Source organism: Triturus cristatus, chromosome 8 (assembly GCF_964204655.1).
Source record: "Triturus cristatus chromosome 8, aTriCri1.1, whole genome shotgun sequence".
In the NCBI taxonomy this organism is placed as follows: Eukaryota; Metazoa; Chordata; class Amphibia; order Caudata; family Salamandridae; genus Triturus; species Triturus cristatus.
In genome coordinates this window covers 845418083-845431311 of record NC_140591.1, presented here as the reverse complement: position 1 = coordinate 845431311, position 13229 = coordinate 845418083, and the positions used below count along the sequence as shown (strand labels likewise).

The following is a 13229-nucleotide window of genomic DNA, read 5'->3' as shown; positions in this document are numbered from 1 at the left end:
TGTGAAACTTTGCCCAACTGAGCGGATTGGGACCATATTTATAATTGGTTACTACCAGACGCTGTTCTAGGAGGCTGTTTCCTCTTGCTTCCTACTTGTTTGTTGATTGCCCTTTTCCTCTTAACTGCTGTTCTTTCCGATGCATTTTCCAGCGGTAGTGTGTCCAGTTGTGCATTTTTCTGACCAGGTGACATGGGCCTGCTACCAGAACTTGTAATGGTGTTGGTGCTCTAATTAATGGGAGGTTGGGTAGGCAAAATATTAGGCATTAATGATCCGCCCTTAACTGAGGCAACAGTAGTTACATTAGTACCAGCACCCCCGAAGCATTTTCAGAGGGCAACTGCTGGAGAAATATCTAATAATCGAGTGACAACCACCTCTCTGTAAGTTCAATTTCATTTGTAATGATGCCCACTACTCACTCGAGCATAGAGCCAAGTGGCACCAAAGGGCGTGTGCGACCCCCCCTCCGACTTCCCTCAGGTCTCTGCTTCGACATGGCAAAGGGTGAATGCAGTTCTCACCTGCTTCCAGACGTATCTGTGACTCCTGAAGGTAGAATCAAGAGGGGGCGCCCGGCCCGGCCTTGGTCGGCTGCGGACAGGCGCAGACTGGCCTGCTCTTGGCCCAGTCTTTGCCCAAACATGTGCCCGGGCGGGTCCGGCTCTGTGGGAGCCTTGCTGGGCTTAAATTCAGCACCTCCTGGTGCAATGTGGTCACAGGCAGCTTCCTGCCATGAAGATGACTGGGGCTTGTGATCCGCCCCACCTCAGCTGCAAACAAAGGCTCCCGTGCTGTGGGAGCCCTGCTGGGCTTATATTCAGCGCCTCCTGGTGCGATGCGGTGACGGGTGGCTTCCTGCCACGAAGTTGACCGGGGCTTGTGGTCTGCCCCCACCTCAGCCTCAAACAAAGGCTCCCGCACTGCAGGACCCTGCTGGAATTAAATTCAGTGCCTCCTGGCGTGATGCGTGTGCTCTTTTAAAACTGTATTCTTATTGTTAAATTCTATGTGAAGGCCACTGAATGTGTCTTTTAGTGAGCTGGGCAATAATTCTTAACATATATCACAAGAGAGAGGATAGGGAGATTACTGGTCCAGAATACATACTTTCCAAACTAACCAAAGTCAAATCACAGTATAATCTGTGCAGTATACTGTGATTTGACTAAAATAATTCTTTACACCTATTGGTGAGACGGGCAGGTCGAGATATACCTTCCTTTGCACTATCTCTATAAAGGCCACAAAGCTGATATCTTCCATTTTCTTCCATGGGTCTTGAGAAGAGGGCTGTCACCAGGAGGTTTGTGAACACTTAGTTTTGGTTTCTTCTCTGTGGGAACCTTAAGGAGTGTCCATCTTGTTGAATTTCATGTTTTTAATTGTGCTTTCCAGAGATATGCAGTTAGACTTGATCCTGTCCACCTTCGAAAGCGGACTCTTCCCTGCCACTCTTGAGACCTTACACCTACAGTTAATCTCTCGAGCAAGCAAGTTTTTTCTCTGTCTGATTAGAACCTTCATTTGGTTCTCTCTTAGAGGCTATATCTACTGGCACCTGCTGCCTAAAACTCCCCCAACTCCACTTCTGTAACCTTAGATCAACATTAGGAAGATTCCCTTCAGGGGAGCTGAATCTTTATGATATGCCTGCCATAATCCATAAATAACTTGGATTTCCATTTGCTGTTCTGACTTGCTTGGATTATATTGATTTATGCTGAAACCAGATGATTATTGATTTAAACCTCATTTGATTGATTTTGATTGATTTGAGTTTGCAATTTGCTAATCTGCAAATAAACCTTCATGGTTTTCTAATCTACTCTCTGCCATTCTTGTGGACAAAATGTGCTACATTGTTATTGATATACAGTTGATCTGCTAATGTAAAGCCTCAATACGAGCCATCCGCTCGAATACAGCTGGAATTCAAAGTTTGCAAACACTGTCATTTTGCTCTATCACTTGGATGGAAAACAACTTCACTACTGACAGCTTAGGTTTACAATTCTGTATGTCCAGTGGTTAGCTTCTTCCTAAAATGTTGTTGTTTTGTGCAAAGAAGGGAATTGAGGAGTATGCAGATTAAATAATTTGACTAAAATCACCTAGTTGGTCAGATGAAAGAAGTGGGATTTACAATTAGGATTTTGTAAACCCTATGTGACAACATCTTTCTGTTTTTGAAGATGGGCTCTCCTGAGATATCAACATGTGTCTAAAGATTAATTTATTTTTAAGTATCCAGTGCACATTCTTTAATGTTAGCATATTAAATGGAGTCTGAGACCTTGTTGTGCACAGCTTGTAAGCACCGCCAAAATGCTCATCTTTTAAGTTATTGAACAAATAAACTCTTCCTGATATTGTCTAAGATTGCAAAAGGATTTCTACTTTAAATAAAGCCTTTCTTTTATATCTGTATGAAAGCAATGATCTTCAATTAATTTTGAAAAAGAAAAGCAGACGATTGCTTCTGCTTTTAGTTTTTTGTTTTCTTTGGATTAAGATACGATGTGATCAAAGAACTTATCTTATAAGTCTTACCATTTTATCTCTATGTCATTTGAATGAATCACATACTGTGCATCACTTTAATTATTAAATTGATTTTAACGACCCTGATAAACATTTAAAAAGATCTAATCAATTCTTATGTTTCCTCTCTGTGACATATGCAAATATGTTGTCATGCTAATTTGTCCATCCTTCAGTAGTGCATATTCTTACACTCTCCATAGTGTTCTCATGGTTAATTGCTTTTTATTACTCTTACACAGTAAAGCTTTCTGGACTGAAAACATACATTGACCCTCACACCTATGAGGATCCGAACCAGGCTGTGCATGAGTTTGCAAAGGAACTCGATTCTACTTCGGTGTCAATTGACAAAGTTGTTGGAGCAGGTAATTGTGAACACAAAAGGTTTTTGTGATTTATGAAGAATTCGTTAATTCATGTATCATTGCCATTCGACAAATATGGAGTTCTGGGGTGATTAAGATTACTTTTATTGGCGTGTTCTCTTATTATTGATTCACTACCTGGGCCCTCAATCAACACTGTGTGAGTTTGATACTGCTGTTCTTCTCTCAAAAACTATTATCAAATACTAACATTATCAATAACAAAACCAAAAATATCCGTAGCAAGAACAACATAACAATAGCCACAAGATAACAACAAAAAACAAGACTACTAGTTCTACTACTAGTACTACCACTACTACTAATAATAATTATAATACATTGATATCCTTTTCTTGTTTTTGAGCTATACAAGTTATATTCAGTTTGGCCGACCTCACTCTGAAAATTGGTTCATTTTTTGCTGCTTTCTCATTGGCAGGCTCTAGCATGGATCTACTTCTGTTATTATTTGACTCTGCATCTCTTTATTTTTGTGTAGTCCAAATTGCCCTTTCTAGCAAAATCTAAAGGTTTGTTTGCAAATTGCGCAGTTACAATGTTGATCCAGCTCCACTCAAAAAATATACTTCTAAAAACATCTTAAAAGCATAAGTCTTTAGGCGATGTGTTGATCTTTCCCAATAAAACTCCCTTACATGTTTGAGATGTTTTTTTATTCCATTAAAGCCCCAAAGGTGTTCAATGTGTATTCACAGTGAAGGAGAAGTCTTGAATAAATTAAACATATTTGTATTGCAGTGTCATGAGGTCAGCATCATGGACTTGTCTGCTAGTAAAAGAGTCCCTATCTGATAGCTATTGTCAGAACGCTTTCTTTTTTCTCTCTCTTTGTTCAGCCAAAATGTCTGCAAAGAGTAGCTTGTGAGCTACCCGTAGCTCTACAGCTACCTGTGAGTATCTCTCCTCACATCCGCCCTGTTCAGCCCAGCCTGCTAACATAGAAGCTTTTACCTGGTTGAATTCTTATATGTATACTAAAAATCAAAAGCATGTTCTCAAGATGTCTATTTTCAGAACTCATAAGCTGATGTTTGGCAAACAATATCTGTGTTTTCAAAAAAAATTTAAAGCTATTATTGAGTTGGGGAAGTTTCTTACTCATAGTATTACCTTAGAGCCAGGAGGATTGCAGCAATGGCTTTTATGTATTACCCATGTACAGTAATTTCAAATTCTCAAAGGATTTTTTTACATTAGCTCTGGAAACCCTGCTTAATACACAGATGTGATTACTGCTGACAATCTTGGATGGGGTGGTGACTATTGCATCACTAATATTAGTAGCTCAGGATGATTTCCATTGAACACAAGTAGCCCTTATTATAGAAAGGGTTGGAGACCCCTCAGTTAAATAAATTAAATGCCAAGGCCTATTTAGTACTAACTTTCTTGTCCCAGGGTACAACCGAGAGAACTTTTCAGTACAGATTCATAGGCCGTGGTTGGGTATGTTGATTGCTGAACTGTTTTCAGTCAAAATCAAATTCATCAAAATACTGTCCAGTAATTATGTGTTTTTAAAGTGATATCAGTTCTGCAGAAGATCATTATTTTTGTTTGAGTCCTTTACTGAACAAGGCGTTCGAAGCAATGTTTTGACGGTACAATATGGCATGTTTGGTTATGACAGTCAGATATCAATAGGCAGAGAATAGATGGAACTATGCAATGCATGAGATTTAGAGCGATGGTGAAACTATGAGAGTGGGAAGGTTTTATTATGCCAGTGAAGTAAAGTGACTTTGAAACTGAATGACTGACAGTCTTTCTTTATGCAAAAAAATTAAAGGGACATGACAATCTTAATTTCAGTACAAAAACCCATGTAGAGACTACTTTGTGACCTACAGTTGGTAATCAATGTATTTGGGGGAATTAGGGGAGGCTTGTATGACAACAACTTCACAGACTTGAACATTGCTAATTCAGATCATCAGGCAGGCAGCAGATAGTGGTGAGTATTAAAGCTGACAGGAAGGCAGATTGTTAGGTTGACTTCTTGTACAGGAAAGGGCATTATTGAGCCAGTTGCAATACACTTTTCAAAATATTTAGGTTTAATTTTTCATAGCTAATTGTCAAACAGAACTATTGCTAACAAAATAGATAGAATGGGTTTTAGGTTGGCCCTTTTCAATCATTGTCCTTCTATGGCCAACTTCTTTCAGCCATTTGCTACAGAGTTTACCAATCAAGTCGCGCCTTAGCCCAGCAGAGAACTGAACTCAGACCTAACTCTGTTGACCGTTTGAGCGTACCATTTCACCTCCATTTGAGTGATGGCATAGAACTGCATGAAGAACTACTTTACATCTATAGCCCTCAATGTTCGCCCCTCCTAGCTCCCTCCTATGTGTCTCACATTAGCACATTAACTCTTGACCTCTTAGCTTTGCCAGAGCTTGTTCAGTTTGCCTATCACTATCGGTCCCATGTTTAGTGACATCAGATTCTGACTTTGACTGTAGGAAAGTAGGATCTGCTTTTATGGTTATCCCCACTGTTTGCCTGGTGCTATGATGTTTCTGACTAGTCTGCTGGGATCCTGATAATCAGGACACCAGTCTCTCTGCTTTCTTCCCTAAATTGCTATTGTAAGTACTTAGGTACATCCCAGATTGGATACTGGGGTACCCTTATAAGTCGTTAGTATATGGTACTGAGGTACCCAGGGCATAGGTACCCCAGGGGTCTCCCATGGGCTGACGCATGTATTTTGCCACCCAGGAGGGACCTCTCAAACTGCAACTACAGGCCTGCGATTGCAGCCTGTGTAAGCTGGTGCTTGCACCACTTACAAAAGATACAGTTTTCCCTATGTTTAAGGTCACTGCACTTAAAAAATATAAGTCACCCCGAAAGCAAGCCTTTTAATCCTGAAAGCAGGGTGCTCAGTTCTAAGTGTGAGGGTGCCCCTGCATGAGCAGGACACCCCTACAGCCTTCGTTGTCCATTGTCCCGGGCTGTAAGTGCATTAGCCATATAACATATAGAGGGGCACCATGTCATTTCACAATGACCATCTCAAAACTGGCTGGAACACACCCTATCATGTAAACCCTATCATGTTTGGTATCAAACATGTTGGAATCATACCCCCAGGTATGATTCCAAGCACTGTAAAGGCCCTCCGTTGGCCCTCAGTGCTCCTGGTTCCGGTCTTCTAGACCCAGTCAGCACGACATGGCTGCTGCCAACCAAAGACACGATTCTGCCCTCCTGCTGCTGAGGCAAGCTCGAGCAGGGAAAGAAAGAACAATATGTATCCTATCACAGGGAGGTGTTACCACCTCCCAGGCAGGGTTTAGTGTATAGCAGCCGGGTGGGAGCACTTGCCAGTGCCACTCAGTCTGCTTGAAGGGCACATTTGGAGCCCTCTTGCATAGTCCAGTTCAAGCAAGCTTGGCTCCCGCTCTGGGGCGAAACTGGACAAAGGACATGGGAGTATCCTCCCCACGGTCCGACCCCTCCCCTGGGAGGGAACCCTGAATGGTCCTAACCCTTACCTTAGGGTACTTAAGGGCTTACCTGAGGGTGGGTCCCTAGATTCATCGTGGGACAAGATTCATTTCAAGACACCAGTTCTTCGACCGTTTGGGCACTCTGGACTTCGCTGGACTTTGCTCTGGGCATCAAGGCTGCTACCAGTAAGACTCATGCTGCTTCTGATCTTGTCGTCCTGCTTGTCTGCTACAAGGTCTGTGCCTGTGCTCCATACAGGAACCTTCCAAGGCCTCTGGGCATCTAAGACAACAGAAGGAATCTCCCTTGAAGTGAAGGAGTCACTTCCCTGCATCTGCAGGCACTGCAACTAAGCTGACCAGTCTGCTGATTCTGGCCTCCCACGGACCTCGGAAGGCTCAGCAACACAAGTGGTGGTTCTTCACATCCCTCGAGGCCTGCCCTGTCCTCTCACCAAGTTCGAGTCCAGTATCCCTTGTGGGAGCCACCGGGACTGATCCCCTGTGCACTGCGTCGACTTGCTGTTACTAAGGCTTGTTGGGTTCCTTCCTCCAAGATTTTCGGGCTCCTCTTAGCCCCCACCTCAATTATCTCCTGTTGCCAAGATCTTTGTCCTCAGCACATTACTTGCACTGTGGACCTGCATCTTTGGCGAGCTCCTCGAGGTCCTCTTGCAACTCCAGTTCCTCCGACCTGTGGGTCCTGTTGATGCTTGTCTTTGATTTCTGTGGGCTCCCTGATTGCTCGGGGCTGCCCTGACTCCCATGCTTGTGGTGAGTCACCTGGACCTTGCAGGTCCTGACACTGCACCGTCTTCGCTTTCCACATTGTTTACAGTTGCCAAAGGCTTGTTGGTGCTACAAACGGACACCGACCCCCTCAACTCTTGACATACAATGTGGAACAACTTGTGAATGGCTCCTGGTCTTCCACATCGTCGCCTTGTCCTCACAGCTGCAGCTCCAAGGTCACTGTCAACTCTCCTGCAACACTCGACAACATGGGCACTCGTCTTCCGTGCCTCCTGGTCGCTCTTGAGTGACCTAGACTCTGTCCCCTCTGCAAGCAGGTACTTCTCACCTTGAATCCACCTTTGGGTTCCTCCGGGCACTTTCACTTTCTCCAGCAGCAGCATCTTCCTAAAGTCTCCCACTGAGTTTGACGACTGTTTCCGACGCCACTTCTCACCTGTGCACCTGGCTTCCTGGTGTTGGTATCCTGGTTCCTAGGGTATCCACAGGTGGGGTGTCTCTCCAACCTCCTGTCTTTCACTGGGTTTCGTCAGGGTCCACTGGGAAGGATCCTTCTTCTTCATAATTGCAACCGCAACTTACCCGTTGATTTGTACGGAGAACACGGTCATGTTCCTACACTACACACGACCTCCGTGGGGCTTCTAGATACTCAGGTTGGGTGGTTCCTTGGGTCCCCAGCACTTGTACATGCTTTGGGTATGGTCTTTACTTGAGTCATGGTTCGCATACCAATATTATAGTATATGGTTTGGTTCACCCCTGGTGACCACTGTGTATTCTGAGCTACTTACCTGTTTATATTGAAAAGTATTGTGTGCATTGTGTAAATCTCCATGTTGGAGATACCTGTATGTGTTAGTGAGTGTATTATAATAAATACATATTTTTATAAATACAATGTGTGGTTCTTTTTCTATACCAATAAGATTATGTTCTGGTAAAACAGCTGCTTTACAATCCTTCTGGACTGAAAGCTGCTCTCCACAGCTACCACTTAGAGAGCTTTCTAAGGTTGTCTAAGACCACTAAAATCACCATAAGGGTTGTCTGGATTGGTGCAGGGTTTACTTACATAAGTGAGCATCATATACCAAGCCAGCATCTCACAGTGACCCTCTAGTGAACTAGAGAGGTAAAGCGATAATTCTGTTTTGTGCTAACTCCAGCCACAGATGCTATGGCGTGGGCTATCAGGACACCTAATATTGAAATCCTGTCCGATTTTCAGACTGACAACAAATAAGTAATTAAATCACAGTGACATTAATTACATGTGCTCTGACTAATACATATTCACTGTGATGGCCTGAAAATCTAGCGATGTTGCCATTTTTTTGCGTGATAGGCCCAGACCAGAAACATTGTGTGCATACATATGTGCAGTTTACAACAGTTAATGTTTAAACTTGCTGTACTTCCATCTTAAGAGAACATAGGGGCATATTTATCACCTGGTTTGCATCGCATTTGCACCATGCAACGTCGGGACATGCGCAACTATGCATGATGCTGAGTGGCTCCATAAATTTGGAGTAAAGCAACGCAGTGCAAATCACTGCGTTGCCCCACTCTGCCCTGGGAAGGCATGCCATGGGCATTGCACGGGTTTTCCCAGGCAACTCCATTGGATTTTGATGCATTGCAAGATTTCCTAGAATTGGCAAACCTGTGAATGCCTTCCCAGGAGAGGAGAAACAAGGAGAACTGTCTTAATTTCTCCTCTTTACTTCCTCTTTGTATGTGTGCTGCAGAAAGAGGAATTTGCCTCTCAGTATTGTTTTTGTGCAGGAAGGTGCTCCTTCCTGCACAAAAGAAATCCTGCATTTAACTGAGGCACCCTTGCAAGGGTACCTGCATTGGCGCTAGGCTCTCAAAAGGGCTCCACTCCAGTGGAAAAGGCAGGAATGTGCAGTATTGACTTAAATACGGAGCATTCCTTCCCTTTCCCTGTCACACAATGCCGCGCAGCAAGCTGACTTGCTGGGCGACACAGTGACACATTTGGAAATCTATCCCATAGTGTATATTTGTGTCCACAAGCAGTGGTTTAGGGTTACATGTCAGTCAACAAGAGGCTGTTATTCAGTTATGGTAGGATGGCTGAAAGTTCCAATAACATTTAAATGAAGACAACTATAAACCACCTTTGTGTCGTAGGTAGATAGGTAGATAGGTAGATAGATGGATGGATGGATGGATGGATGGATGGATGGATGGATGGATGGATGGATGGATGGATGGATGGACGGATGGATGGACGGACGGACGGACGGACGGACGGATGGATGGATAGATAGATAGCAGTATAGATAGATAGATAGATAGATAGATAGATAGATAGATAGATAGATAGATAGATAGATAGATAGATAGCAGTATAGATAGATAGATAGATAGATAGATAGATAGATAGATAGATAGATAGATAGATAGATAGATAGATAGATAGATAGATAGATAGCAGTATAGATAGATAGCAGTATAGATAGATAGATAGATAGATAGATAGATAGATAGATAGATAGATAGATAGATAGATAGATAGATAGATAGATAGATAGATAGATAGATAGATAGATAGATAGATAGATAGATAGATAGATGGCAGATAGATAGATAGATAGAGAGATAGATAGATAGATAGATAGATAGATAGATAGATAGATAGATAGATAGATAGATAGATAGATAGATAGATAGATAGATAGATAGATAGATAGATAGATAGATAGATAGATAGAAAGATAGATAGATAGATAGAAAGATAGATAGATAGAAAGATAGATAGAAAGCAGAGATAGATATATAGAGAGATATTTCATGTTTTATGTTTTTTGGGGATGGAAGGGCGGCTGACAGGCTGGATTACAGAAGAAAGCTAAAGCAAAGAATAGACACGTGAAATAAAGATTCGGAAACGCACTGGCGTGCAGATACAGACTAGTCGTGCACTGTAATTCTATGGGATACTGAAAGGATCTACCGTGCTCTAAAACACGGGTTTCATTCTTACCTCTGTTTTTCTGACGGACACAACGCTATTAGAGTGAAGCGCAAGGCGTCGGGTTTCATCGAAGCCTTAGGAGTGCATTTTTCTATTGTTGATCCACCAGGGTGCGCTGCTCCCCGTAACCTTTGTGAAACCAGCAGCACAGCAGCGCTCACTCCTGGCTCTCTAGGTACGAGTAAGCAACCGCAACAGCACCCAATGAAATCACAGAACCGCGACAGAGTTGAGAAGGCTGCCTGGGTTAGCGGTACAGAGAAATGGATGCACTCTGGTATACGAGGTGCCACGGGAAGGCAATGCCATCAGAATCTTGCTCTCCACCTATCGGCCTAAACAAAAAAGAAAGCTGCAGGGGAATCCGAAAGTGAGCCTTTTGATAAAACAGATTGTTAAAGCTGACTGACGACCAGCGTGCTTTTATTTTTGTTGCATATTTATATAGCGCGAACTCGACCCGAAGGTATTGGAGCGCTTTCCATAGCACCGTATTTACATTACACATTCAGGCACGGGGAGATTAAGTGATTTGCCCAGAATCACAGGATGTGGACCCGACCTCGAGGCTCGAACCCTGGTTTCCTGCACCAGAGGCGGCAGAGCAGCCGATGGAAATTTAACATTCAGCGAGAAAACAGGAGTGAAACAGGTGTCTACGTAAATAAAGAAGATGTGTTTGAACTTTATACTATTGAGTGATCGGTTCTCTGGCTGGGGAGAAGAACCCTGACTTCTAGTGGTTCAACGAGGCAAACTGAAAGTGGTTTGCACTTTCCACTAGATAGCTCCTGGTCTGCACTGCTTTAAATAGAAGGCTATTAAAAACGTCTGCTTTAAATCTGCAAATTGATGAAAAGAGATTAGATCCTGTTTCTAACAATTAGTAGGACCTGCAGGTCACAAGTTCCAATTTTGGCAAGGTCAACTCATGCATTCATCCTTCTCCTGTGTTGGAGTTTACTAGACGTGCACAAAAAGCAGATATATTTTTATGTTAATTAATCATGTAAAATTGTTTTATATTTATTTTAAATGTACAACAAAATCAAAAATAGTAAAGTTTGATTAACTTAATTTTGAATAAAATATTTAATCAATTTAAATATATGGTATTTTAAACTATGATTTTTCTGAAGGTTCATTAAAAAAATCAACCTAGAGTAAAAAATGTTTCTTTTTTATATGTAGTAATAATTATTAAAAGTGATGAACAGAAATAATAAGAAGTAATGTGATTATATTTTACTATACGTTAATGTTACATTAATTTTTACATTTAAAAAGGTTGGTAAATGTAAACTGTAAAGATAGAAGCAAATAATAAACATATACGTAAAGACAGTGCAGGACTCTAGGGATTTTGGCTACTGCATGAATCCCTCAAATGTGTATTTTTAGCAATAGTATCATTGACCTAGAGGCAGTGGTGGCTTGGCTCGATGGTGTCAGGGTATATATATATATATATATATATATATATATATATATATATATATATATATATATATATACACACACTTACTTTGGCACCGGGTCCCGCAGCTCTCTTCTGCCTCTCTTCGTCGGACTCGAGGAACAGGAAGCACAGCCAGGCTCCCCTGAACAAATACAACGCTGCAATGCAGCGTTGTGATTGGTAAGCACCCAGACTCCTTTAACCAATCTCTGCAATGCAGCTTTGTGATTGGTCTGAGCGTCCTGGTTCGATGCTCAGTCAGGGAATGGGGGCCTGGGCATGTTCTCCACACAGGCTGTAATGCAGCCTGCATGGAGAACAGGTAAAGCGCACATGACTTTTTGGGCAGCCCGAGAGGGCCGGCCAAACAGTCATGTGCAAGCCATTCCTCCCCTGCCCTGCTCCGAGAGTAGAGCTGCCCCGCACACCTCTATGAACACCCACCCACACACCCGCCTGCCTGCAAAGCAGCACGGAAACATAAAATGTTAATAACTCAAAGTTATTATCATATTATGTGTCCTTTACCTTGCACTGCTTAAAAGCAGTGGTTCGACACTCCTCAGCCAAAGCAGAGGAGCTGCTACTGCCTAGAGGCTCAGACCTGCTTTGCACCTTTCTTTAGGTGTGGTAAACTCTGACGTTTAGTATGGTCTCTGGACTACAAGGCTCTTTGATGATGGGTAGCTGGAGCACCTACTTTGTATGAACACACAGCTGAGGTGCCATTCCAATCTCAATTATACAATTTACAATAACATAAAATAAAAAGAGCTTTTTGAGATAGCTATCCATAGAGATCAATAAATTGTGAAAGGCGAATGGCAGCACATTTGTGCCAGTGCAGTGAAACTCTCTTACAGGACTCACAGGAATCACATCACAGAGAGTTAAACTGGCATGTCTTTCAAAGTGCAAATGGATATCAATCTTTACATCTGTATACATCCTGGAAAATATTCTTATTCAAAACCTATACACTGAGCCACACAATATATAATTACCAAAGCTGTATATATTTTCTCATGATTCTTTTTATTCATTGTTTTCTTTTTAACATTTTCTCTCATATTGTCCAAACGTGCATATTATGAACGATAGGAGAACAAATGTTCAAAAGAAAAAACAATGAATAAAAACCATCATAGTAAATTATATATACAGTTTTGGTGTTTACATTTTTTGTGGCTCAATGTATATGTTTTGAAGAATGATGTTTTCCTGGATGTAGACAGATGTAATAATATGGGGTTTGGGCGGTTATTGATGCTTGTTTTGATTTAACTTCCCATGGTTCTGCCCCCCCATTCCTTTTCAAGGGCCCCTTTTTGTTCCCTAGCCTAAATTAACATTACCCCCAGCCACTTTCACAATACATTAAACATCTGAAGTGATTTCAAGGGAAAGAATGGCAAAAACCTTGTTTGCAGTGGGCAAAAGGTTGCTGAAGGCATTATGGGAAGGGACACATCAAGGCCCTTTGCAACCACTCAAATGAAATACAGACATCCCTCCATCCACCATTCCCAGAACGTTGCTCACCTAGACAGCCTGAGTCCACACCTTTAGATTTTTTGGTTAGAGATTTTCCAATCTCAGGCTGTATTTAA

General features: G+C 42.1%; 1 protein-coding gene across 2 annotated transcripts in view; it reads left to right on the top strand.

Moving 5' to 3' along the window:
* The window catches only part of EPHA3 (EPH receptor A3), an 853417-nt gene that overhangs the window by 603122 nt on the left and 237066 nt on the right, over positions 1-13229 (top strand). For both annotated transcript variants that reach the window (XM_085622346.1, XM_085622345.1), the window contains exon 10: positions 2790-2915. In XM_085622346.1, coding sequence (XP_085478472.1) covers positions 2790-2915 — 126 coding nt within the window. The remainder of the gene's footprint in view (positions 1-2789; positions 2916-13229) is intronic.